This window comes from Sabethes cyaneus, chromosome 3, assembly GCF_943734655.1.
Source record: "Sabethes cyaneus chromosome 3, idSabCyanKW18_F2, whole genome shotgun sequence".
In the NCBI taxonomy this organism is placed as follows: Eukaryota; Metazoa; Arthropoda; class Insecta; order Diptera; family Culicidae; genus Sabethes; species Sabethes cyaneus.
In genome coordinates this window covers 131,247,647-131,275,156 of record NC_071355.1, presented here as the reverse complement: position 1 = coordinate 131,275,156, position 27,510 = coordinate 131,247,647, and the positions used below count along the sequence as shown (strand labels likewise).

Here is a 27,510-nt window from a genome sequence, read left to right as displayed (position 1 = left end):
CCCCCTCCTAAAAAGGTAAGAAGTCCTAATTCATCATGGGAAAAATGGTTGCCTCCAAAAACACCCACATGCCAAATATGGTTCCATTTGCTTGATTAGTTCTCGAATTATGAGGAAATTTGTATTTCATTTGTGTAGAAGCCCCCCTCTTGAAGTGTGGAAGGATCCTAATTCACCGTAGAAAATATTTTTGCCTCCAAAAACCTCCACATGCCGAATTTGGTTCTATTTGCTTGATTAGTTCTCGAGTTATGGGGAAATTTGTATTTCATTTGTATTGGAGCTCCCCCTCCTAATGTGGGAAGAGGTCCTAATTCATCACAGAAAAAATTCTTGCCTCCAAAAACACCTACACGCCAAATTTGGTTCCATTTGCTGGATTAGTTCTCGAGTTATGAGGAAATTTGTATTTCGTTTGTATAGGACCCCCCCTCCTAAAGTGGGGAGGATCCCAATTCATCATTGAAAAAAAAATTGTCTCCAAAAACACACACATGCCAAATTTGGTTCAATTCGCTTGATTAGTTCTCGAGTTATGAGGAAATTTGTATTTCATTTGTACAGGAGCCCCTCCTCTTAAAGTGGGGAGGGGTCCTAATTCACCATAGAAAATTTTCTTGCTCTCGAAAACCTTCACATGCCAAATTTGGTTGCATTTGCTTGATTAGTTCTCGAGTTATGAGGAAATTTGTATGGAAGTCCCCCCTCTTAAAGGGGAGAGGAGTTATAATTCCTCTTATAAAGAGGGGAGGGGTCTCAATGCACCATAGAATAAATTCTTGTCACCAAAAAAAACACCCACATGCCAAATGTTGTTCTATTTGCTTGATTAGTTTTCGAGTTAGGAGGAAATTTGTATTTCATTTGTACAGGAGCCCCCCCTCTTAGAGTGGGGAGGGGTCCTAATTCACCGTAGAAAATTTTCTTGCCCTCGAAAACCTTCACATGCCAAAGTTGGTTCCATTTGCTTGATTAGTTCTCGAGTTATGAGGAAATTGGTATTTCATTTGTACAGGAGCCCTCCCTCTTAAAGTGAGGAGGGGTCCTAATTCAACATAGAAAATTTTCTTGCCCTCGAAAACCTTCACATGCCAAATTTGGTTCCATTTGCTTGATTAGTTCTCGAGTTATGAGGAAATTTGTATGGAAACCCCCCCTCTTAAAGGGGAGAGGAGTTATAATTCCCCTTATAAAGAGGGGAGGGGTCTCAAATTACCCTAGAATAAATTCTTGTCACCGAAAACACCCACATGCCAAATTTGGTTCTATTTGCTTGATTAGTTCTCGAGTTATGCAGAAATTTGTGTTTCATTTGTATGGGAGCCCCCCTCTTAGTGGGGGGAGGGGTCTTCAACCATCACTAAAACCTTTCCTGGCCCCAAAAACCTCTACATGCAAATTTTCACGCCGATTGGTTCAGTAGTTTTTGATTCTATAAAGAACACAGGACAGACAGACAGAAATCCTTCTTTATAGGTATAGATACACTGTTATAACTGTTAAAAATGTCAGTTATGTAAGTATCGGTGCAAATTATTCCTTAAATGTGAAAAATACTTCTATGACATTTTGGAAAGAAAGTACTACCAACTGCAACTGAAATTACTGTAAAATTAAATCAAATGCATATTAATGCATGGGATCTTATAACAATCTTATAACAATGTAAATAAAAATGACTCAAGTTTTAATTATTAATAGTTATCTAAGTATAGTTTGCCTGTATAGAGTGCCAAATCTTTTTTTAGAGATGGTTTAGCTTTCTGGTTATTATAGGTTATTACAAGCCTTTCGGACGACAAGTTTCGTTTAGAAGTTAGTACTGACATTTTTATTCAAACTTGAATCATTTTAGCACCCTACAATCAATAATTCAATTGATCGAGATACCATACCGATTCCATTGGGCTTAGTGTTGAGACTACGAGATCTCAATGCTTCAAAAAATACTTTCCGACAGTCTCCTCTAGCTATGGTTCGAATATACGACGACTGGCTTGTTGTCATTCTTGTACCTATATATCATCATACCAAGTATGCGTAGAAGATTGAACGATTTGTGAGTTGTTCTTATTTAATTATAAGATTTAAATTGAAATTATTTCAAAGATGTCGCTTTCTACGAAAATTTTTGGTAACTCAATAAAATAAGAGAACATTAGCAATTGCAATTATTTGTATATATTGATTTTGATAAAAAATAAAACAATAGTTCAATAGAATTTTTCTATGTGAACGCAATACCAATCAATTTTAGTAGTCACATAAATTTGATTTCCGATTCAGGGCCTTCACTAATGGTATCAGAAAAGTCAGTGGTTGGCAGGTATTACGTATATTTTCTTAGAATTTCTTTCTGAAAATCAGTTTGAAATACAACAATTATTAGCAATTTACACTTCGGGCCTACAAGCTGTAAACAATTATAATACAGGTATAGTTATCATATACAGTGAGACACTTTTTTCTCAAAAAAAATTAAAAATTGTTTGATGACAGCTACTAACGAGCTCTCCTTTGAATCCATTTGAAAGATGTAACCTAATCTTATTTGAAAAAAAGTGTCAGTGGTTTTGATTATAAGCTAAATTATATATAACTAAGTCAACGTTCATTTAGTCACTAATGAGGTACTAGCATAGTAGCACCGTAAATACAAAAGATACAGCAAAACTTTATTCAGCAAAATTGTAGATAATAACTAGTTTTACAAATGTCCCATATACAACTTTGTCAAATTTTGCTCGGCTGAAACGGCACTGTCAAATGGATCAAAATTTAGTGAAAGTGATCGAACCTGTTTTGTATTATTATCTCTCTTTACTATGTGATGCCATGTAGTAAATTTTAATTAAAATTAAACATGCGATTTGTTATTGAAAATCACCAAGAAATGATTGCGAAAAATTTCACTTTGGCCTCCCAAAAATGATTTTAGATGAAACATATATTCAAAAATTTTCTCAAAATACATTATGCGATGAAGATTCAGAAATTTCACGTTCCAGGAAAATATTTTAGATCGTGATTGGATCTTGGATGGATAGACTATTCCCATTGATTCACTGTTCTTGCTGTCTCACTGTTGACTATTTTCCCCTACATTTTTGTTTATGAAATTTGTGGCATAATAAAGATTCTTACATTAGATGGATTAAATCAGAGCCTTCGTGTTTCTTTAACTCCCTACCTGGTGCTCACCTTTAGGTGGGCTCCGTACATATTCAATAACTTTGTACGACAATACAGTGGGATTTCGAATTTGACAACAAATGCGTGTCGCCTATGCCTATGCGTTAGAAATTGACTTAATATGAATAATTAACGATTTTTCTACGATTGTAACCATTTTATGTTTAAATAGTCCGCAGAGAGCTATTCTATTAAGACGTAGTCCTACGGCAATAAAAATATTATTTGAAACACAAACTGTTTTCAAGAATATACTGAGGATATCATTTTTTCGTCATTTCGAGTATGTATGCGAGAACTAATAAATATTTCAGCATCTTTTTGGAAGTGCAAGCCCTTTTTTGATATTGAAAAATTTAATAAAAGTGGGTCAAAAATAGTTAGTAAATGATATTTTACAATTGCAACCATTTATACTCAAAGAATCCGACGAAAGCAATCAGGCCGACGCAAGCAAGTTTTTGACACCCTGCGGTAAGACGTAGTCCTACGTCCATAAGAATATTACCTTTCAAAACATTCCACAACTACAACTGTGTTTTCATGCACTTACTGATGTCATAATTTTGGGTCATTTTGAACATGCATGCGGAAATTGATTGATATTTAAGCATATCTTTGGATGCGAAATACGTCGTGTTGCTAAAAACGAATACTTTTGTTGCCAAAATCGGTCCGTGCCGAAATCGAAATCCCACTGTATTTTATAGTGGCGTATTTGTTGGGTGCGTGATTCTAAATCTCACCGCTGTTTTTTCACGCATACACAGCTATACACTTTGTTTGCTAATCCCTTTAAGCAAGCGTTCGTTTTTTGCGCGCCGGTGCGACTGTATCGATCTCCGCAGTGTAAGAAATACACTTACATATTGGTGTTGCACCTCAGTGATATGCCAAGACTGCCTCTGTAGGCGATTTCCATATTATTACGCAGTAGTTTAAAAGGTCAAGATAGGACGAAAGCTGCGAACCAAAAACGAAAAGCGAACGAAACAATCAGCCACAGTCGGTATCGACCTATACAAATAAAATACAAATTTCCTCATAACTTGAGAACTAATCAAGCAAATGAAACAAAATTTAGCATGTAGGTGTTTTTGGAGGCAACAATTTTTCTATGATGAATTAGGACCCCTTACCTTTTTAGGAGGGGGTGCTCCCATACAAACGGAATACAAATTTCCTCATAACTCTAGAACTAATCAAGCAAATGGAATCAAATTTAGCATGTGGGTGTTTTTGTAGGCAAGAATATTTTCTATGGTGAATTAGGACCCCTCCCCACTTTAGGAGAGGGGGCTCCTATACAAATGAAAAACAAATTTCCTCATAACTCGAGAATTAATCAATCAAATGGAACCAAATTTGACATGTAAGTGGTTTTTGAGGCAAGATTTTTTTTCTATGGTGAATTGAGTGGGGGACTCCCATACAAATGAAACACAAATTTCCTTAAAACTTGAGTACTAATCAAGCAAATGAAACTAAACTTGGCATGTGGGTGTTTTGGGAGGTAAGTTCTTTTTCTATGGTGCATTGAGACTCCTCTCCTCTTCAGAAGGGAAATTATGACCCCTTCCCCCTCTAAAAGGGGACGCTCCCATACAAATTAAGTATGTACAAATTTCCTCATAACTAGAGAATCACTCAACCAAATGGAACCAAATTTGGCATGTGGGGGGCCTTGGAGGTAGGATTTTTGAATTTCTACTATATAAATATATAGTAGAAATCACTCGGAAAACCGGAAATGGAAAGAAGGTCCTGCGGGCTGAATGTCATATACCATTCGACTCAGTTTCGAAAGCTGAGCATTTCCTGTGTATGTATGTATGTGTGTGTGTGTGTGTGTGTGTGTGTGTGTGTGTGTGTGTGTGTGTGTGTGTGTGTGTGTGTGTGTGTGTGTGTGTGTGTGTGTGTGTGTGTGTGTGTGTGTGTGTGTGTGTGTGTGTGTGTGTGTGTGTGTGTGTGTGTGTGTGTGTGTGTGTGTGTGTGTGTGTGTGTGTGTGTGTGTGTGTGTGTGTGTGTGTGTGTGTGTGTGTGTGTGTGTGTGTGTGTGTGTGTGTGTGTGTGTGTGTGTGTGTGTGTGTGTGTGTGTGTGTGTGTGTGTGTGTGTGTGTGTGTGTGTGTGTGTGTGTGTGTGTGTGTGTGTGTGTGTGTGTGTGTGTGTGTGTGTGTGTGTGTGTGTGTGTGTGTGTGTGTGTGTGTGTGTGTGTGTGTGTGTGTGTGTGTGTGTGTGTGTGTGTGTGTGTGTGTGTGTGACGCTTTCAATTTCACTTACTTTTCTCGTAGATGGTTGGACCGATTTTAATGTTCTTAGTGTCAAGCGAAAGGTCTAGGTGTCCCATAGGTCACTATTGAAATTCATTTTAATCGGACTTTTAGTTCAAAAGTTATGTATAAAAATACGAAAAATATGGGGCTTCATTATCTCATAGGTCCCTTGATTTGAATCAAATTGATTGCATATGAAAGAGGAGCCTTGCAAACTCTTAAATTCCAAATTTCATGACGATTGGGCTTGTAGTTTGAAATTTACATAAAAAAATGTGAAAAAATAGTATTTAAAACATATTTTTGTAACATATAAGCATTAATTCAATGTAAAAAATCACACGATTTATTATCATTTTAAATTACTGTTGAGATCTATCAAACGAAACCGAGTTATTGAAAATCAGACGGTTCATTCAAAAGTTATTCAAACTTTAACACTCAAGCACCGTATAATAAATCGTTAAAACGTGTAAAATCAAAACATATCAATCATATGTTGATTGTATTCAAAGTGTGTGATGTATGTGTGTATGTATGTATGTATGTACGTATGTATGTATGTATGTATGTATGTATGTATGTATGTATGTATGTATGTATGTATGTATGTATGTATGTATGTATGTATGTATGTATGTATGTATGTATGTATGTATGTATGTATGTATGTATGTATGTATGTATGTATGTCTCTATGTATGTATGTCTCTATGTATGTATGTCTCTATGTATGTATGTCTCTATGTATGTATGTCTCTATGTATGTATGTCTCTATGTATGTATGTATATTTGTATGCATGTATATGTGTGTTTGAGACGACAATTTGCAGTTTTGAAATTTGCATTGAAATTCAAGAAAAGTGTGAAACATGTCAATTGTCTGAAGTTTTTAAAGCCTCTTAGTGGAATGTGGAATTAAAATTAAAGAAAAGAAAAAACTTTTTCCGACTAATTTCCACTATTTATAAATTTATTCACGACAGATACGTATACACTTCGAAATAAGACACTGCCCGAGCCTGCACGTTGTAGGCGAACTACGTATCTGACGCAAATAAATATTAAATACAGTAGGATTTCGAATTTGGCAACAAATGCGGGTCGCCTATGTTGCCAAAATCGAAACCGCGCCAAAATTTTGATATGACAAAATTGAATGTAAATGCATTAGAAATTGACTAAATGTTATTAATCAACGATTGCAACCTTTTTCACAAAATCCGCCAAGAGCTATCCATACGGTGTAAGTAAGTTTTTGGCGACCTACGGTTAGGCATAGTTCTACGGCAATAAAAATATTATTGTTTGAAACATTCTATAACAGCAAACTTTTTTTCATGAACACACTTAGGGCAATATTTTTTCGTCATTTAAAGTAATGCGGAAACTGACTGATATTTAAGCATACTTTTGGAAGTAAAATATTTTGTGTTGCCAAAAACGGATACTTTTGTTGCCAAAATCGAACCATGCCAAATTCGAAGTCCCACTGTAGTGGGATTCAATCGGAAAAAGTTTTTTCTTTTCTTTGATTTCAGATTTCAATTGTCATTTTCTTCACTTGCTGTTACTCACAATTGTACAAGAAAAGCAAAAAGCGAAGAAAAGCAGTTAATTTAAGCATGTAGGTAGGTATGGTGGTGTATAGGATTAAAAATACTAGTGAGTTTATTTTTCCAAATAAATTTATACAAATACGTGTACGGGATACGTTGTAAAAACGATGCGATCAAGCTAATGACTATCTTTTCATGAAAGTACATTCAAAAGAAGCTTAAGTTTAGATTTTCATGCAAAAATAATTATTTGAAGGAGCGCCAGCTAAGAAATATTCTCTTTTTCATATCTAATGCTCTATTCAGTTATTTTTTCTAATTCAAATATATTGCAAAATTGAAGCCAAGCAAACTAATAGTGAAATTTTGAGATCAACCATTTTGTTGTAGATATCCTTTTTCTTCAAAAGCGAAATATAATAATTTTTCTGAACTATTGTTTTTCAAAGTTGCTAACTTTTGAACGCATGGTATTAATATCAAAATATCAAAAAATCTGCTATGAACACATATTTTATATTGTCTATTCAAAACAAGTTTCGTATGTGGCTCTAAAGCCCGAATGTTAAGGCCGTCTGTAGGCCCGTTAGAGGGGTAATTTCTAGTCTTATATATATATTCATTCAAGTCTGCAAAAATTATCTTTTGTGTTTACATTATGTTTCTATAAATCACGTAAATATTATAAAACTAAATAAGGTGTTCATCAAGTAAATTAAATGACGCTTACAAGTAGTAAGTGCACCCAAGGAAAGAAAATATAATTATTGTACGCAATACGTTGTGAATTTGACTGGCAAATAAGGATTTTGAGGAATACAGAACGGATATTTAAAAATATAGTCAAGTTAATTATAGATATTCCTGAGAAATTAAATAGTGATTAGAATGGCTAGGTCACGCCGCTGGGTGGATTAATTCGTGTTTTTAGTTTTAGTTTTAGTCGCCTCATCCCTGTGGTAGGGGGATAAGGACTCTCATACAAATAAAACAGAATTCAATCCCAAATTCATTCATTTGAAAGTTCTTTCTTGTAGACCTGGAGGTACCACAATGATCTAACAAGCCAGTCGTTATTTGTTTGAATCTCGAATGGGCGAGACTGTAAGGGACAATATCATAACAGTAACACCGAAATTGTCCTGCACTCAACAATTTGCTTTGTTTAATTTATTTGAATAAGTTGTATCAAGTTTTTTCAAGATCCTGCGCTCTTGGTTACAAAGATTAGATATAATGTGTTTTAAATGTATGCAATTTATTATTGATATGACAACTCAGATTTTACGAGCACATGTAAGATAACTAGAATTAAATGGATCAGAAAACATTTTTCATGTACGTTTGTAAAAGCAGCGCTACTATCCAGCCACGTAGCCAGGGGGGAACTTGCCTTGCCCCCCCCCCCCCGAAATATTTCAGCTTACATTTAAAAAAAAAATTCATTGCAGAATAACAATACAATAAACTAAAACTGTAGCACAAGTACATTTTTGTTGAAAGCGCCTTTGAATAACAATATTACCGACATCGTTTTGTATCTCTCATAATTTATAAATTTCGTTGGTGGCGACAGGGTGCTGCTCGATCAGTTAGAACCCCGAAAGTTTGGCATTGTGGCCCTGCAGGAGATCTGTCGCAAAGGCGAGAAGGTGTACAGGATCCGTGGCGGCTAAATCTAATTTTTCCAGAGCGGTTGATCGGCCAACTAGCTGGGAACGGGCTTCGTAGTGTTGGGCAAAATGCAGGATCGCGTAATGGACTGGAAAGCGATCAACGAGAGGATGTGCGTGTTGAGGATAAAAGGCTGTTTCTTCAATTACACCATCTTAAACGTATATTGTCCACACGACGGTAAACCAGACGACGAGAGGGAAGCGTTCTATAAAACTATCGACGGTTTATACCTTGCAACAAAGCCGCCCTCCTCGGTTAAACATTCGGCAGCCACAACCCACCAGTGGCCGAAAACTACGCGCGAGTACTGGATGAAGCTCTGCCTTGTTCTGTGGAGCTAGATGCTTCGACCCTCGACGGATGGAGTATTTTACACTCGGGCGTCAACGGGGCCGCAACCGCGATGCTAGGAGCGGAAGACTCGAGTGCACAAAATGATCAGTTTGACGGGGAATGCCACCAAGCAATAGAGCGGAAAAAAGAGCTTGGAAAATCTGTCTAAGCATATCCACGTGAGAGAATTTGGCTAAGTATCCACGAGCGCGGAATGAGTTGATTCATGAACGAAAACTTATCGTGCCGTGCCTAGAACACTAGAATTCAATAACTACACCAATGGAAGCCAAATCTGCTATCTAGGAACAGATTTGGTCATATCTGGACATATTTGGGAGACTCCGGGAAGTTATTGTATTCTAGTGTGATTTAAGGTGCCTTTGTTTATGGACGAAATTGGCCACTCGTCTGGGTGTTCCCGGAAGTCCCCGGAACTTGTCCAGATATAACCAACGTGGTGCTAGGTAGTTGATCTGACTGTCAGTGATCTAGTTTTTAAATTCTGGCGTAATTTGCGGTGTCGCATGATAAGTATTTGTTCATGTTCGATACTGGCTATTTTCCACAGCAATAACTTAATCCGGAACATTTTCGGTTAGTCGGAATACAGCGTAAAACTCCTAAAATGGTCGGCAATTGGCATATGCTGCATAAAAAATCAATACTGGCTGTGATTTACGTTCATTTTGGAAGTGTCATTGAAGATTTTTATTTACTTTATATGAGCAATCTGCCCTTTAAAACTTCAAAAGAGCCGTAACCCAAAAATTCGCTGATCGATTTTTTTTTAAATTGGCTCAGAGGTGTAGGATGGCAATACAAACCAACTGACATTTTCCGTTTGAATGGCCTATTTTATTTTTTAATAGCGGTATTTTGAACACCGTGACTATCGGTCTGATTAGCGCTTTGTACATCGTCAGCTTAGTTCTGCGTATGCTCCTTGTCCGAAGCGTCTTGCGGAGGGAAAAGAAGGGTTCGATGCGAGAGTGCCAGAAGCTATGCAGTCTTTAAAAATCCTGTAAAACATTCTTCTCGACAGCAAACTAATTAGCAGAAACAATGTTGTTACATGAATACTTAGTTAAATTAATTAATTAATTAATTCGAAAGAAAATTCTTTTATCAATTAAATAATTTGTCAATTTAGTAGAGATTATTAGTCAAAAGAGGGCCGATGGGGTTTCGTGATTCATTTCTCGTTTATTGTATTCAAAAAATGCATACGCCAGTTTATGCGAATAAACAGACTGTTTATTCTCATACTATAGTTTGGCGTAAAGCCCGTGACTATGCTAGATGATTATGCGGGGAGTAACGTCAACTATGTAGAGTAGCTCTATTTTCCCAAATTTCTCGAATATTTTCGAACAAATAAATGTTGTTTGAGCATTGGGCATGTATATTACATAGTTAGGAATGCGTAGGGCCAAAAAAGTACATTTTGGTCATTTTGGCTTTTACGTCAAAGTTTGGGGGTTCAAACTCCCCAAAAGAAAATTTGTTCTACATTTTCAAGCTTGAAATTTCACAGCCAGCTGTTTAGAGTACAGGAAAATGTACGGGGCTGGTTGTACGATCTTTGTTGTCATCAGCAGCTTAGAGCCGGGGTGGTTCAACTCAATCTTGGGTAACTTGTCGCCCATTTCCCAGGCGGAGTCCCGGTGCCGGTGGGGTTGTTGTATAGAACCGTTTTCTTGCGACGTGTCTGGTTCACTGTAGTTTACCGACTTTCGCCAAATGTACGTTGGTAATTTCCCCAAGCAGTGTCTGTAGCCCTTAATTCATGCACCTCCACTACTCTTCACTTTCAACTTGTACTCCGCCAAATGTCGTCCGTAAAGCTGCGTAAGTCTTCCGTGAGCATAGTCTACCGGTCTAATAGGGGGTCTGAGCATTGCCACGTACGTACGGCGGCTTAAGGCCCAAACAGAATGCAGCGTTAACGCTTCCGTCAGCGTCACTTTGACAGTAAACCCATGGGAAAATTGTCAGAATAACGCTGACGGAGTCGTTGACGCAGCATTATGTTTGGCCCTTTATGCTTCTAAATCGCAGCGTTTTGCGAAGGGCAAAGTAGACGCGATATACTGCTTGAATACGTCGCTGGATCTCCTTATTTGTGACTTAAAGATAGAGATTCATTCTTATGTAAAAGAACTCATTATTGCTATTTTTGTCGAGTTATGTATAAATTGAGCAAGTAAGTTCATAAATTGGATAAAATTAGATAAAAATTCAATTGCCCAGCCGGTTGCATTCGCCGAGGTATATTTTCTGGTTCTTCCTGAATATTTAAAGGATATCAGAAATTATTTTAAAAAAAACAGATTTCTTCGGCTTCTGCACGTTTATATTTCTTGAACTGGAATTCGACTGATGAAAAGTAGCCATTTCCGTGAATTAGTTCCTAAAACCATGCCAATACTGTTTATGGCCATTTTGGAATGACTGAAACTATATACCTTCATGGATGTGGACCTTTAAGGTTTTACGAGACATCAAAATCATAGAATTTGACACACATATTGATATGATTTCGAATATACCTGAAAATGAGCACTTCCGCCGAGGTACTCCGAATCTGCTGCAAGGTTGCCATAGAAAGCTGTAAACCTGGAATATCTTTCAGTGTCACTAAATTATAAAATCTTGAAGTTTGACACCCATGTCAATACGAAATCGTATACCTTGTTGGGGTGCTTGGAAAGCTCCGAGGCACCAAAGATATATATTTTTGGATAGAACTAAATGTAAACTCAACTATCTGAATAATTTTAGGTGAAATTAAAGCAAAATTGTAATTGTGTGGTACATACATATTGTACCAGGATGTTGAATCTAAACATACTGTCGATAATTGTAAGCGGTAGGCACCATATAATTGTCCTAGAGCTACCGAAACATCAGCATTCAGTCTAGATTTGAACCCTTTTGAACATCTTTTTAGATAATCTCATTTCTAAATGAGAAATCATTCGATTTCTTATTACAATGACTTAAACCGAGCTCTTGTAAAAAAATGCTCAGCAATTCACAGAGGGATATTTGAAAAATTGTTAATTTTATCCCAAATAGATTAAAACAGGTCATCAAGAACGTAAATGGTCCTACAAGGTAGTAGTTGAGCGAGAAAAGACATTGGTTTCAACTAATAGTTAACTGTCCGAATACTTTTTTGGCTACATTTTTAAGGAATTCAAACTGTATGTACCCTATCTTCAAAACGGAAAGCTTTTCCCCGAATTTTTGTTGTGCATATAAATATGCTTTAGTTAAACATTGTTTTAAAAAATATGTGTTACCATTCTTTGCAAAAATACTGTGCAAAATTTCTAAAAGAAAATTTTATGCGCTGCTGTCCGAATACTTTTTTGGTTGACTGTACGACCACGGATAGCGTAGTACAACGTTAGTCCGGTTGCATGATTTTGAATATTTTACTAAACTGATTTTTAATCTATCTGTCAATCGACCAAAAGGTGATGTGAAGTCAACCTGCTTACTTATCGGCGGAATATAAGGCCTTTGCAAAATATTTTTTAAGTTTTTGTTACCCCCCCCCCCCCTTTTGGAAATCGGCTTGAAAAATCGGGTGGCTAAAAAAATTTGTAGGATATGAGTATAAAATCAATTGTCCGTGGGCTCTACAGCCTGAAAAACTCGAAAAATGAGTGTGCTTAACACTTCTAGCACGAAACAGAAATGGAAATTCGAATTCGGAGTTTCCGAAAATCGTCCTGAAAAAATTCTCTCGTTTTTGTCTTCTTTGCGTACATTTTTGCATGGAAAATAATAACGTATATATTAAAAGCAAGAACAGATTTGGTTTTCACGCTTAAACTTTAAATAAAAATGCTTAAAACCCATGTTTTTATGTTCGAGCAATTAAAAAATTCACTTTGTCCCCCCCCCTTCAGTGGCCCAACACCGGAAGGACAAAAACTTTATAAAATATTTGTAATGGCCTAATTTTACTTTATTCTGAGCCTCATAATTATTTTAACTAAACTATTTAGAAAATTATCAAATACAATATTATTTTTTTAGGCATATCCAGTTTGAAAATGGTCCAGATATTGATCCAAATTTTATATTTTTTGCACCATATCATTATCCAGGCCTTTACCTAATTTCTAAATCCTCCATTGACGCACAGATGATTTTATAGCCAAACCGGGTAATTTTGTAGGTCGGTTGGGCATCACAAAGTGAGGAAGTTGGCGTTCTTAACCATCAGCAGTGGCTGCTTCTTTTTACTCAGACAAGTCTGATTTTGTGACTACAGGATCCGGTTGAATTTTATTGGCCTTAGGGTTTTCGGTCAGCGAGCTAAAGGTGTTTTGAAGCTTTGGTATATGCTTGATTAACGTGTTTAAACTATTTCTCATCTGAGTTTTGTCAAAACTTAAACTTACAGCAAAACTTTTTGCTGTATTTATATGGAAAATACTGTGCAAAACCTCGTTTCACGTCACTAAGAATCGCCCAAGTCTTACCTATTCGACCGACTGCCAGCCATCGAGAGTGGTCGGCAGCAACCAGCACTATCAACGCGGTTGGACTGCGGAATATGCCGATTATAGTCGACACGATGGCGTACCGAACCGATCACGCTGTTTGCACGGCGGAAGCACAGTGTAGCACTACCAAGAGACTGTATCGCGTGATGTATTCTCTGATACTGGAGCAACGCAATGTAATATTTTGTCTCAGGGGTACCCAGTCCCCACATCTCTCCTCTTCTCACAAGATAAAATTTGATAAAAAAAACTTGTTAATATATTCAACATCTGTATCTGCCAAGCAAAAGAAATTCTGAGTTTGGGATTCTCCTCTTCCAGTGAATCCAGTGAATCAGATCATCACCTTTGTTGTACTGCTACAAACTTATTGTAGTGGCTGATTGATCATGCTATTCAAAGAAGAGAGTTTGATACGGTTACCAACACGGGCATTATTACAAATCTACAGCAATTTTGAACTTGGTAGGTATCCCCTGTACGAACGACTGGGTGTTCCAGCGTATTCCATTCATATTAACAGTCTTTGTCTGAGAGAAACCACAAGATTCCAAGTCTTCTGGTTTTGGAGATTGATCGACTTGTGAGGTAAACCACGGACGAATCTTGACTTCACGCAACTGTTGTTCTTGCCTTTTCGGTAATGCGAAAAGTACTCTTTCCATCCTATTTAGACCGCCAAGCAAATTTTTGTTTGCGCAATTTTCACTTCTCCCGCAGAATTGGCATTTCTTTGGCATTTTTGCGAGACGAGGCTGTTGCATTTGTCCTACCAAGATTCTTATAAATCTTTTTTGGTTTAGTAAATACAGTAAAATCTTCCTATAAGGATTCTCTACCATGTTAGGCATCATCGACGTCAATGACGGCCCGTACATATCTGCCTTCTAAGGCACTAAATACTATAATGCTAGAGAAGGGAAAAAAATAGTTCAATTCTGTTCATGATAAAAAGCACTCAACCACATTGCTGCTTCTGCCATTGTAGTATCCTTGCCTCTGTACACAATGAAGGACCTTCACACTGAACAATGGCCAGGATCGCGATCGTGCAGAAACACTGCTTAACAATGGTCACATCGAGCTACTTCATCTATGGTTGTGCTGACCCATGTCTATTCATTTCTCTATGGTCGTACCGAAATGTGTATTTCGTCCAATAATGATCGTACCGAATCGTTCAATTTTTGATGGTCGTACCGACTGCCCAAACAAAACCTATGTTCATACCGAACCATCTCATTCATCTTTGGTCGTACCGAACCAATACTTCATTCCATAATAATTGTACTGAAACATTTTTCTTATCAATGGTCGTACCGAACCATATACTTCATCTAGTAATGAGCGTACCGAATCATGTAATTTGTTATGGTCGTACCGAACCATTTTATTCATCTATGATCGTACCGAAACATATACTTCACTCAATAATAACTGTACCAAATATTTTTTTTCTTATCAATGGTCGTACCGAACCATATACTTCATTCAACAATGATTGTACTGAATCACTTTTCTTATCAATGGTCGTACCGGACCATATACTTCATCTAGTAATGATCGTACCGAATCATTTAATTTATAATGGTCGTACCGAACCATTCAATTTATGACCATATAGAAACATCTTAATTACCAATGGTCGTACCGAACCATTTCATTCATCTATGGTCGTACCGAGCCATATACTTCACTCAATAATGATTGTACCGAATCACTTTTCTTATCAATGGTCGTACCGAACCATATGCTTCATCTAGTAATGATCGTACCGAATCATTTTATTTAAAATGGTCGTACCGAACTATTCAATTTATGACCATATAGAAACATCTTAATTACCAATGGTCATTTCATTCATCTATGGTCGTACCGAGCCATATATTTCACTTAATAATGATTGTACCGAATCATTTTTCTTATTAATGGTCGTACCGAACCATTCAATTTATGACCATATAGAAACATCTTAATTACCAATGGTCGTACCGAACCATTTCATTCATCTATGGTCGTACCGAGCCATATACTTCACTCAATAATGATTGTACCGAATCACTTTTCTTATCAATGGTCGTACCGAACCAAATGCTCCATCTAGTAATGATCGTACCGAGTCATTTAATATATGATGGTCTTACTAAACTATTTGATTCATGACCAAATAAAACCATTTTATTAACCAATGGTTGTATCGAACCATTTCATGCATATGAGGTCGTGTCTAAGTTTTCTTTCATCATACAAGTCAACTCTTCTGAAACAAGTATAATCAAAAATATTTCAAACATCACAAAGCCCTATTTTTAACGCGACAAAAAATGATTATACTCTTCAAATTCACTTATTTAATAAACCCCCTGACCCTTTCCGGCATAATAAAACGTGGTAAAAAAATCTGAAAGCTCAAAACAATACGCTGAACCGTTATTATTCATTTTGTTTATTCCAAAACACAAACTCAGGCCAATATTTGTGAAGTGCAACACATGAATGCAATTATGCAAACTGCCAATGCCAATTATGCAGCATACCGCGTTTGCGAAACTCGAGGTGTCTGATCACAGCCTCGTTCTCAGCGTAATAAGCAGCCCACTTAGTCAGCCTCTAATTAAGGACACTTGTTTTGACCATACACCACCAATACAGCCGATAAATACATCCCGTCCACTTCTGCCGCCCCTTAAACATAATTCAATCACTTGAAAAAAAAATCTAGTGTCTTTAAACTATGCAATATTGTTCCCGTCCCAACCGCTGAAACAATATAAGTAAAAGACTCACCTGCAAACGCAGTACACCTATTGTCATATTTTATCGTTTGCAGTTCGTAAGGCGCGGGTCAGAGAAAACAATAAGCGACCGATGGTGATCAATAGAACACTTTATTCCTGGTCGTTTACCCGCGACGAAAAAAAAACCACGCTGACGAAGGTCAGCGAACAGTAACTATTCACCCTCTCTGCGATCTTTCACATTGCTGTCACATACGGAAATAGCGATAAGCACATGGACTGACGACGAGAAACGACATACGGCATACACTTTTCTTATCGTCAATTTTTTTAGTAGCAGTGAAAAAAAATTTTTCACTTCATCGTCAAAGCACTATTTTTCGCGTTGCACTCGCGAGATGCATGATTTCTTGGGCAATTCTCATACAGATAACAGGAAAAAAACAATTTTCTTGGATTCTGTTACAGTAGAAACTGTCCTATCACTGTCGCTATTGTGCAAAACCTCGTTTCACGTCACTAAGAATCGCCCAAGTCTTACCTATTCGACCGACTGCCAGCCATCGAGAGTGGTCGGCAGCAACCAGCACTATCAACGCGGTTGGACTGCGGAATATGCCGATTATAGTCGACACGATGGCGTACCGAACCGATCACGCTGTCTGCACGGCGGAAGCACAGTGTAGCACTACCAAGAGAGTGTATCGCGTGATGTATTCTCTGATACTGGAGCAACGCAATGTAATATTTTGTCTCAGGGGTACTCAGTCCCCACAAATACAGGACGTTATTTGTCCAAAATTTTGATTCCAACCATTTTTACTATGTTGCCCGTAGATAGTTAAGCAGGGATAACCACTTTAAATAGAGTTTGGAATATTAGCTTCGTAACTCAATTCGAAGTTCCAATATTAGAGTTTCCTATACAATAAAGCTATATATAAATCTTCAGAATTGTATTCTCAAATAACTTGTTTCATTCTTCTGTGCATTACTTTTAATGATACAAGAATTGTCCCGTTTAGCATAATTTGGGATTTTTTTTACATAGGGCGAACAAATTGGGAAAATTTTACTCTCTTTATATAGATTACTTATGTAGATTATATAGATTACACTTTTGCTTCGTGCTAAAACAAATACGTAAAATCCAATTGAAAAATTTAAGTGTAACTGGCAAATGAAGCAAAAATAGCTCTTTTTTAAGGGGCATAGTACATTTTACACCATATTTTTTGCCTAATTTCAAATCATTTTTTCTCGATAACGCGAAAGGCAAATTGAATCGGGTTTTTTGCATTCGAAACATTGCATTTTATACTAATATTTGCAATTTTGTTTTCATAAGGGAACCTCTTCCCCTTGCCCCTACGGCTCCTTGAAGATAGTCGTTCAAAAAAACCATGAATTGCGGTACCATGGATTGGCGCTGGCGGGCTTATCCGAATTGAAAAATTCCAAAACGACATGAAAGAACATTAAATTATCTCGTGTTTGATCCATCCTTTTTTAGAATTCGAACACATAACAAAATGGCGGACATTGAAACATAAAAGTATGGTTTTTAAGCGAAAAAATTGACTTAAACATTTCTAAAAAATACAAAAATTACAGTATCAAGTAAAGGATGGGTCAAACACTAGATAATTTTGTTGGCTTTGAAACAAAAAAAGAATCATAAGAATTGCTTGCCGTTCTTGAGATATATATGGTACTGACTTTCAAAACCTGGTTTCGAGAAAAACGTCGTTGAAGTTTTTACTCGTTGTTTAATTGCTCCAGACATGCGCGGTACAAATAGCTGTAACTTTGTCAATATTTGGAATTCATGCAAACGACTTCAAACACATATGGTCAAAATGTTAATCTTTCGAAATAATCAATAAAAAAATTTAGGTTTTAAAAAATTGAAAAGGTAGGGGAACCAACTTATTTTGGACCCCTTCAGCAACTGTACATGATTTGGACACTTCCATTTGATTTGGCTGTAAGTGTCCAAATTATGTACAGCTGCTGATGGGGTCCAAAATACGTTGGTTACCCTACTATGCCCCCTTAACAGAAGGCAGTTAGTATCCCTGTTATCTTTTGATCCACCTTATCTTTTAATCAATGATGGTTAAAATTTTTGTACAATACTGAGAATAAATTAAGTTTATATTATTTTAAGCATAAAATGACATATGTTAGCTAACTAATTAGGAAGACTTTTTAGTTTCAAAACTAGAGGGTACAATGTACAAACACTATGAAGTAACTACGAAAAAGGATGAGTGATAGTTAGTTTTATCAATATAATTAAGTTTTTATTAAGGCTATAAATCAAGCCTACTTTCAATATCCCGTGCTTATAGATTAATTATAAACGAAGATACTATAGTGACAAAAAGCAGTTTTATGGAATATACAACGGCGTGTTCGTTAGTGGTAGGCAATGATAGCTACCGCCAGTGATGTCTCGGAGCGCAAAACTAGGTCCATTCTAAAATCAATACTAGGTCCATTCAAGATCAAAAAAGGGGGTTAACATTTTTAAGGAATTTGAAGATTTTACTGGTTTTACTGAACTTTTAAATACCTAAATTGAAATTACACATATTTTAGCATCATTTTAAGAGTATTGTTTTATTTCAAACCAGAAGGGTTCCGGGTAGTAACAGTTTGAAAATACTCTATGGTGACTGCCAAAACGCTGAAAAATAGCTACTTTTAAATACGCAGCAATAAAGTAGTTTTGGCTATAATTTGAATTTAATTTTAGTATATTTACGTTCAGAAATGATTAAAGATAAACATAAAAGCTAAATACAGTACAAAGACTTGATAATTATATCCTAAAATTCATATTTAAAAATAGGTCCATTCAAGATCAGAATTCGACTAGGTCCATTTCAAAATCATTTACCCTATATGGCAGTAAATCTGGGTTTTCCAATTTTATGCCGATAAAAGTGGCGAAAACTGTTATCGTTACCCTTTGATCGGGGCCAATTAAAACGCTTGTTTTAACCCTAGAGTGGTCGCGTTAAAAAAGTTACGTAAGCGGTCGCGTCGTGTACTGAGTACACGGCGAATAATTCTGCCTATATTTCAAGACTGGCATGAGTTAGAAGGTTGCGGTTTTCGACAAAGTTGTTTATCTATTTAAGACGCATCTGGAAATGCACAATAAAGTTTGAGAACTGATTCGCTAGATGGCGGAAATGGCGACCAAAGTAAATGATTCTAGAATCTCGATACTGAAATATCTAATATCTCGGGACTGAGAAGAGATAGAAGGTTGCTGTCTTTGGCAAAGTTGTTTATCTGAACGAGATCAATCTGACTGCGAACAACAAAATTCGAAACTGATACGATAGATGGCGCTTATAATGAGCATATTGATTTTTTTGGAATTTCTCAGAGTCGAGACGAGATAGAAGGTTACTGTGTTCTACAAAGTTATTTGTTCGAACTAGACACATTTGGTAATGCATAATAAAGTCTGAAACTGTTTCACTAGGTGGCGCACGTGGTCAAATTATAATCTTATGATGATATCTCATGACCATGATACGATAGACGGTTGCGGTTTTTGACAAAGTTGTGTGTCTAGACAAGACGAATTTGAAAATGATCGGTTAAATTCGGAACTGTCCTGTTAGATGTCGCAGTTGGTAAAATCATATTTCTTTTTGCGATAACTCAGCTTATGTCGAATAAACGGTAAAATGGCTTATCTGGTCTTGAAAAGAACACCAAAATGTTTGCAAATATTATTCTCTTGGCGATTTTCCCATAACAGAGTTTGTGAATCATCGACAATGTTGACAAACTGAATAATGCACATATCTCACCTAGAGATACATGATACTTATTCAACTTACCCATGCATACAAACAACAATACAAAACGAGCATTTGTTTGTGTTATTTCCTGCTATGATAATGAGAATGAAAAATGTACATTAGACATATATCATACAGGAAATAACACACATAATACAAGGAAAGAGTAAAGTATTCGAGCCCAATGAAAAAGCAAGCTGTATACAAATGAGTAATCAAGAGAGTGCCCTTCAGTCGTATTGTCGCGTTAGCAAAACAAATAGTTTTGGTTTTATCATCACGCACACGTTAATAATTGCAAGCATCAACGTTGCCATTAAGCCTGCCCGCCAAGTTAGCTCCGGGGTACGACGCTGGCCAAACAAGCCAGTCATCGTATGTTCGAGTCTCGACTGGGCGGTGTCGGGGGGGCGGTGTCGGTGTCGGGGGAACAGAGTTAATAGGATCTTTGCACTAGCCCCGTGATTTTACTGGACTCTAATAACCGGCAGCGAAGTCTATCGATAAAGAAGGGTCAAGTTCTGAAGGACGTTTATACCCATGGTTTTGCTTTGCTGATAAATCTAGATTTTACCAGATTTTTTATTGCATACCAAACAAAGTTCAAAACCTTCCAGATATTTGGTAATGTGCCAGATTTTTGCCAGATTTCTGTTTCGCCGTTCTGCAAAAAAGTCATCACTCCCAGTTTCAGAGAACATTTTGTATCTGCGTTGACCAAACTGGCAAGACGTTTCCCGAAAAAGTCCTCCCCATCGGTCAAATTGATCGCCAGATTTTGGATAGACATTTATTTGTGTGCAAGATTTTCGAATAAACCTATTAGCGACCCTGGGAAGAATAGGGACTCAAACACTCTCTAAAATATTTTTAAACAATGTGATGGAAACGCAGCACGGGTTTCCAGGAATCTTTCCTGGTGATCTTCCTGGCTAGACGATGTAGACGACGAAATTGCTTCGTCATTAGAATTTTGATCAGTCTATGCACTTCATCTTGTCTTTTGATAAAAGTTGAAGCAATACGTATCAATTGCTTCTGTCAGGAAACCATAAAAACAGCTGTTGATTGGCTGGAAATGACAACGCGATCAATGGTGAAAAGGACAACGATGCGTTATTTAACGCGTTTTGACTACAGAAACCACTTTGTAGAGAACAGTAGTGTTCTATGTCATCATGGTTCCGTAATATTCCGAAAAGAATTAGATTTTCTCATCATCTCCACCTACTAATGACTTAATTCCGAATTTTATTTACCATCATCGGAAGTATCTTGACCTGATAAACAACTTTGTCGAAAACATCAGCCTTCTATCTCGTCATGGGTCGGAAATATCGCCAAATGAATTGAATTTCAACGTATACTCCATCTAGTGGACTAGTTCTAAACTTCAGTGTTCGATACCAAATGCGTCTTGACTTAACAAACACCTTTGTAGTATATAGCAACCTTCTAGGTCATTACGGTTCTAAAATATTCCTAAATGAATTTAATTTCTTCATTATTAGCGCCATCTAGCGAATCAGTTCCGAACTTTGTTGTATGTCACCGGATGTGTCTTAACTAGATAAGCAACTTTGTCGAAAGTCGCAACCTTCTATCTCTTCACAAACTTGAGCTATCGCCCGCCGTGAACTCAGTACACGTCGCGACCGCTTGTGTAACTTTTTTCATTTCAAAAAAGTTACGTTAGTGGTCGCGCTGGTGTACTGAGTACACGCGCGCGGACACACTATTTTTACAAGCAATTTTCGACCACTTTTTTATTTCTTTTTGCTATATTTTGGTATCATTAGAAAGAGGAAGAGTAGATCTTCGAATACAACCAAAACCTGGTATGATTTGATTAAAATTTCGATGACTTTTTCGCGTTTTTCAAAAACGCGTGTACTCAGTACACTAGCGCGACCGCTCTAGGGTTAAAGACCGAATATTCGAAATGGTTGGGTTCGAGGCTATTCGATTAACCGAGACTCTTCCTATTTGGCGGAGACCGTACTCAAGTAAAGTCGAATTCGAGCAGTGTTTGTGAATTTTGGAAATTTGAACCGTGAGTATTCGGACATTTTGAAAATTGGTAAGGAAATTACAGCCATAGCCCATTCAACGCGGGGGCTAATTTTGAGCCTGAACGGTCTCTATACCATACGGAAAGGACCGAAACCTCTATCTGGCAAGCCGTTCGGACTCCACCAAGCTACTTTCGGGGATGCATCTACCCCGTCGATCGGCCATCTTTAACCGGCCTGCGGTGCCTCCATTAAGGACTAGTTCGATTTGTTTGCGGTTCAGCCTGCGACTTTTCGGTGGAACCATCTGCTACGTTGGAACCACGTGGCATCTCGTAACGATAACTTCAAGCTGGCCAGCAAACTGTAATTCGCACTCACAAAGAGCTCTAAAATTCCCAAAAATTGTAAAGATGAAACCCTGAAGTGCTAAATCTTGATTCAACCTTGAATCGTTTTAAAATTGAGACGCGATAAAAGAAAGTATTAAGTTTACTCCGATTGATAATTTGGTCATCGTTTGATAATTAGTCGGCTTGAATTTGGTTTTCGGATCGGTGCGCCTCCACTAAGAGTTTCAAATTCGATTCGAGCGGTTCTTGGGCTCACCGGTAGCTAAGACAACCACCCGATTAAACTGCTTGATTCGTTCGTTTATAGGTAAGATTTCAGGAAGCAAATACCCGCCCTTTGAAAGAGTCTTTGGCCGGACACAAACCGACGCAGTGACCTCTCGGAAGAGAGTGGCGCTTAAGTCACTGACGTAACTAACTGCAACCTCTAACTTAGGTCGGAACGAGGAGTAGAAAGCTACACCTCATAAGCCGTGCGAATGGACTTCTTTTTTGGGTCCCCTTGGTTTAGTCCTTTTCGGTTTGATCTTGAAGCTTTACTGATATAAATATTATGTAATTGAACTGAAAATGTTCGGTAGTACATCTAAAAATAGTATTAAGACAGGAAGTTTTGTGCTGAAACACTTTAAAGTGCCGACCTTATTTTGACTCATTTTTTTAAATGCCGTTTGTCAAATTAAACAATTAGTTTTCAGGTGTAATTTGTTAATATACTCATTATGTTTACCTACTGTCAGAAAAACAAGTACTTTTACGAGAAGCCTGTGGCCAAAATATCATTTATAAAAAAGTGCGCCAAACTTACAACGGAAATTGAAAATAACGCTCAAATTTAAAGTCCAATTTTGATGTTTGGAATGCCTGTTATAAATAATCTATAATTTTAATGTATGCGTTTGAGTTGTATCTTTTATTTCTAGAAAGGTTCGGTTCCTACTTACCCCGTATTCCCACTTGCCCCGGGGTACCTTATGTCAAAATCCTTAGGTGTCCGGTACTGGGAGACTTCCCCTTATACTTATCCTGCAATTTCATGGAAAAAGGATCTATCAAAAATTAAAAGTGCACCGATTTTGTTTAAATTTTGTAACCTATTTTTTCGTCTTTTTAACGTATTTTTTTGTTTGGCATTTGGGGTACCTCTTTCGGAGATAGGATGACCCCAAAAATCGACGCTTAGCTATAAAAAATAAATTATAGCTTTTGAATGACTGAATCGGTTTTGAAATCAACTGAAAGGAGAGTTGAATTAAGTTTCGAAGACGTGCCGATGTCTGTCTCAAATAACAAGTAGGGTTTATTTAATAAGGGTTTATTTCTAATTCCCGTCGTAGTTAGTAAAGCCATTCTAATTTTCATCATTTTTTGGTTGGATTTAATGAATACTCCAAAAGTTCTTGTGCTGATTTGACTAAAACACATTTACCTTCCGATCCGTGAGCTTGGAAATCACTGAAAAGCAGGCATATTAATGAAATTACGCAACTAACTTTATTTCTTAAATTCGTCGTGCCGTTTTAAAATTCGTCCATCAAAATTTTTCATCGTCCGAACTAAAAATCACAACAATGTTTAGGAAGCTAACGCGCATGTATTTGTGTAGGACGGCATGACAAATGTTATTCTGCAAAATTCCTGCAGGTCAGACAAGTTTTCCTGGTTCTAGAATAACGACAATGCCTTGCGTGAGTTATTTTCATTTGTGAATGACTGAAATTAAAACGATTAGTCAACATTTTCTTCATCGTCGCACGAAAAAAACGCAGGAAATTTGGCTGGTAGGACTTCTTTATTGATAAAAAGCATTTAAATAGATCTCAGCTCTCTTTGATTGATCGCGTATGATAGACAACAAACTAAAATGTTAGGGAATAAGTAGTTTTGCATTTTGTGTCATAAAAATGCTGATATTTTTAATAATTTGTATTGGATAGGACGGCAATAGGCAATTACGACGAAACAGCAATATACCCTATAAGATGGTATAACAAAGGTTCACCGTCAGGTGGATTGAGTCGAGTTTTCACTACTTCTTTATAATTTGGTTTTTCATCTATATACTGATTTCCGTAACTGACGGAAAACGCTAGAGAAAAAGCAAAACAATAATATGTTCTATGTTTCCCCCCAGACATGGCATACATGTTTCTCGGCATATGAAGATAAACATATTTGGCCTGATGTTTGAATAGGCCCTAACTGCAAATGAGAGAATCTTCGTAACTCCTCTCTTACGCTTATCACGACGAAGCAAACACCCTTGAACGTACCCTTTTCGCACGAAATGGTTGCCGTATAGTTACTATATATATAGTTCGGCGGATAGAAAATCGGGAGCCAAATAAACGTCAAAAGCGGAGCCAAAAGCTTTTCAAAATCCAAAATGCAGGAGTAATGTTAAAAAAATACACTTTATTTTCATAGAACTAGTCATTTTCAACACCCGCCAGTGATTATTTTTCGTAAGAACCTGCACATTTCACTATAATTTCAAATTTAATTTCATAAATCAGGGATGCCAATTCGCCTGGTTTTCTATCCGCCGAACTATATATATAGTAACTATAGGTTGCCGGTGTCATAAGCTAGGTAAGCGTTAAGAGAAATTACATTGAAGTGCTTTTATTAGAGTTCTGAATTGAGAGACTGGCCATGTCACTCAAAAACTCGCATCATTAAACTAACGACACTCACTGATTACGTGAAGCGTGTGTCGCTGGTTTAATAATGACAAGTTCTCGCGAGTTACTGAGTTGCCATGGCCAATCTCTCAATTCAGAACTCTAGCTTTTATGCAGCAGTAATAAGCATAAGAGAGGAGGCATGAAGAGAATCTCTCATTTGCAGTTAGGATCTATTCAAAAATCAGACCCATTTAATGTCTGACTCTGCATCCTCCACTCTCATCCAGAGAACCAGGAGAACGAGAATTTAGACTGGCCCAAGCTAAAGTCTTACTCTGTGGTCTTACGCTTACGTGTAACTACTACATACCTGCCTTTTCGCTTACCATATAATATTTTCATTTCATTTCAGAATATTTCGGCAACGTTTTGGAAGAAATAGGAATACAACTTAATAAGGATTTACAACAAATAATAATGCTATTAAGGATGCCTTTGGATCAATATAACACAGTTAGTATCGGGTATAATCTTAGACTTGTGACGATGATCCGACAAAAAAGAAACATTGTGTCATGTTAAAAATTATAAGCTTATGGATAAATTTTTAGTAAAGCTATGCTGAAGATTCGTAATAAAATGATTATGTTGTCTCCGAATACTTATTTCTATGTCACTGTATCATTACATGAAGACTTTTTTAAATATGAAAACATTTTTTTGTATCTAAAAACCCGATTCAATCCTCCTAGTGTGTGTGCGTGTGTGTGTGTGCGTGTGTGTGTGTGTGTGCGTGTGTGTGCGTGTGTGTGTGTGTGTGCGTGTGTGTGTGTGTGCGTGTGTGTGTGCGTGTGTGTGTGCGTGTGTGTGTGTGGTGTGTGTGTGGTGTGTGTGTGTGTGTGTGTGTGTGTGTGTGTGTGTGTGTGTGTGTGTGTGTGTGTGTGTGTGTGTGTGTGTGTGTGTGTGTGTGTGTGTGTGTGTGTGTGTATGTGTGTGTGTGTGTCTGGATGGGTGGGTTGGTCGGTTGGGTGGTTGTGTCATGACTTCCATCTCCTCACGGCCACACTCGCAGGGTTTCTTGTTAGGCTCAGCATTGCTCCGTCGAGTTCGCCACTGCGCTTCCACTTTACCTGTCGAGGCGCGAACCGATCCAGGGATAGCGACCAACATAACAATCATCCTCTCACGGCCGCCCTCGTAGTGTTTCTGTCAAGCTCCGTCGCGCTCGTCGCTCCACCGATGCGTCTGTCGAGACAACGCTAATCGGGATTAGTAGTTCGCTGGTCATTTCTCCACTGTCGTTGCAGTTGCAACATAATCTGTGCTACACCTGTCGAGACGTGAACCGATCCGGAGGTGGCGACCGTCATAACGTCCACTCCTTCATAGGCACCCTCGCCGCGTTCTGCCATCCTTGATGCTACTACATGCTCTTTCACCGTCCACTTTCCTTGCACCTGTCGAGACGTGTACCGATCCAGAGAGGGCGACCGTCATGACTTCCATCTCCTCGCGACCACACTCGCAGGGTTTCTTGCTGAGCTCAGCACTGCTCCGTCGATTTCGCCACCACGCTACCACTTTATCAAGACGCGAACCGATCCAAGGATAGCGACCAATATAACATTTATCCTCTCACGGCCGCACAGTGGAAAATGCTGGGACAAAACACCCAAAATGGAGTTGAAGTTTTTCATGAAGTATTATTTTTCTATGAAAGTAGACAGACTAAATAACTATATTCCAAAGTTTCAGAGCACTGGGAATGATACAGCTTTTTGTAGAATTTTTTGAATCTGAGGTTTGTGTGACAACTTCCCATATTTTTCAATCAACGCAAGTTTCGAAAAACTGATTTAATCGTATCCTGTTAGATATTTGGATACAAAGAAAACGTGATTTGGTATTGAAATGATTATAGATTAGCACCTTATTTTGCAGATTTACGAAAATCAAGTACACTCTAAAATACATTTGCTACAAATCTCAAAATAGTATCACACATGTGAATTCGCATTTTCAAAGTTGAGCATCTTTTTTTGGGAACGGAAGGTAACCGTGATTTTTTCATATTTTATGTAGAATTTAGTCTACTTTCCAAAAATCATAATCGCATTTTGCGCAGATTTGCGCAAAGACTAAAAATATTTAATTTTATAGAACCATGTGTTTTTAGGCAATCTCGCTTTGTAATTACTTCTAACCAGAGGTGGCATAAACCGCAGCGCAGACCAAAAGACACACATTCTTAAACAACACAACACTCGCCATGCGGTGTGTGTTCGCCCACAAATTCCCTTCAGTGTCTCTTTTGCTAAACACGCTCTTTCGTGCTTTACGCGCACCAACAAAAGGCAGTCGCAAACGCAGAGTGATAAATTTGCTGCGTGC

At 37.5% G+C, this 27,510-nt stretch overlaps 1 protein-coding gene across 1 annotated transcript in view; it reads left to right on the top strand.

The window, feature by feature from the left end:
• The window catches only part of LOC128741230 (conserved oligomeric Golgi complex subunit 7), a 177,011-nt gene extending 151,231 nt beyond the window's left edge, over window positions 1-25,780 (top strand). Inside the window, exon 4 of the mRNA XM_053836877.1 lies at window positions 25,532-25,780. Coding sequence (XP_053692852.1) covers window positions 25,532-25,701 — 170 coding nt within the window. The 3' untranslated portion in view covers window positions 25,702-25,780. The remainder of the gene's footprint in view (window positions 1-25,531) is intronic.
• The last annotated feature ends 1,730 nt before the right edge of the window (window positions 25,781-27,510 follow it).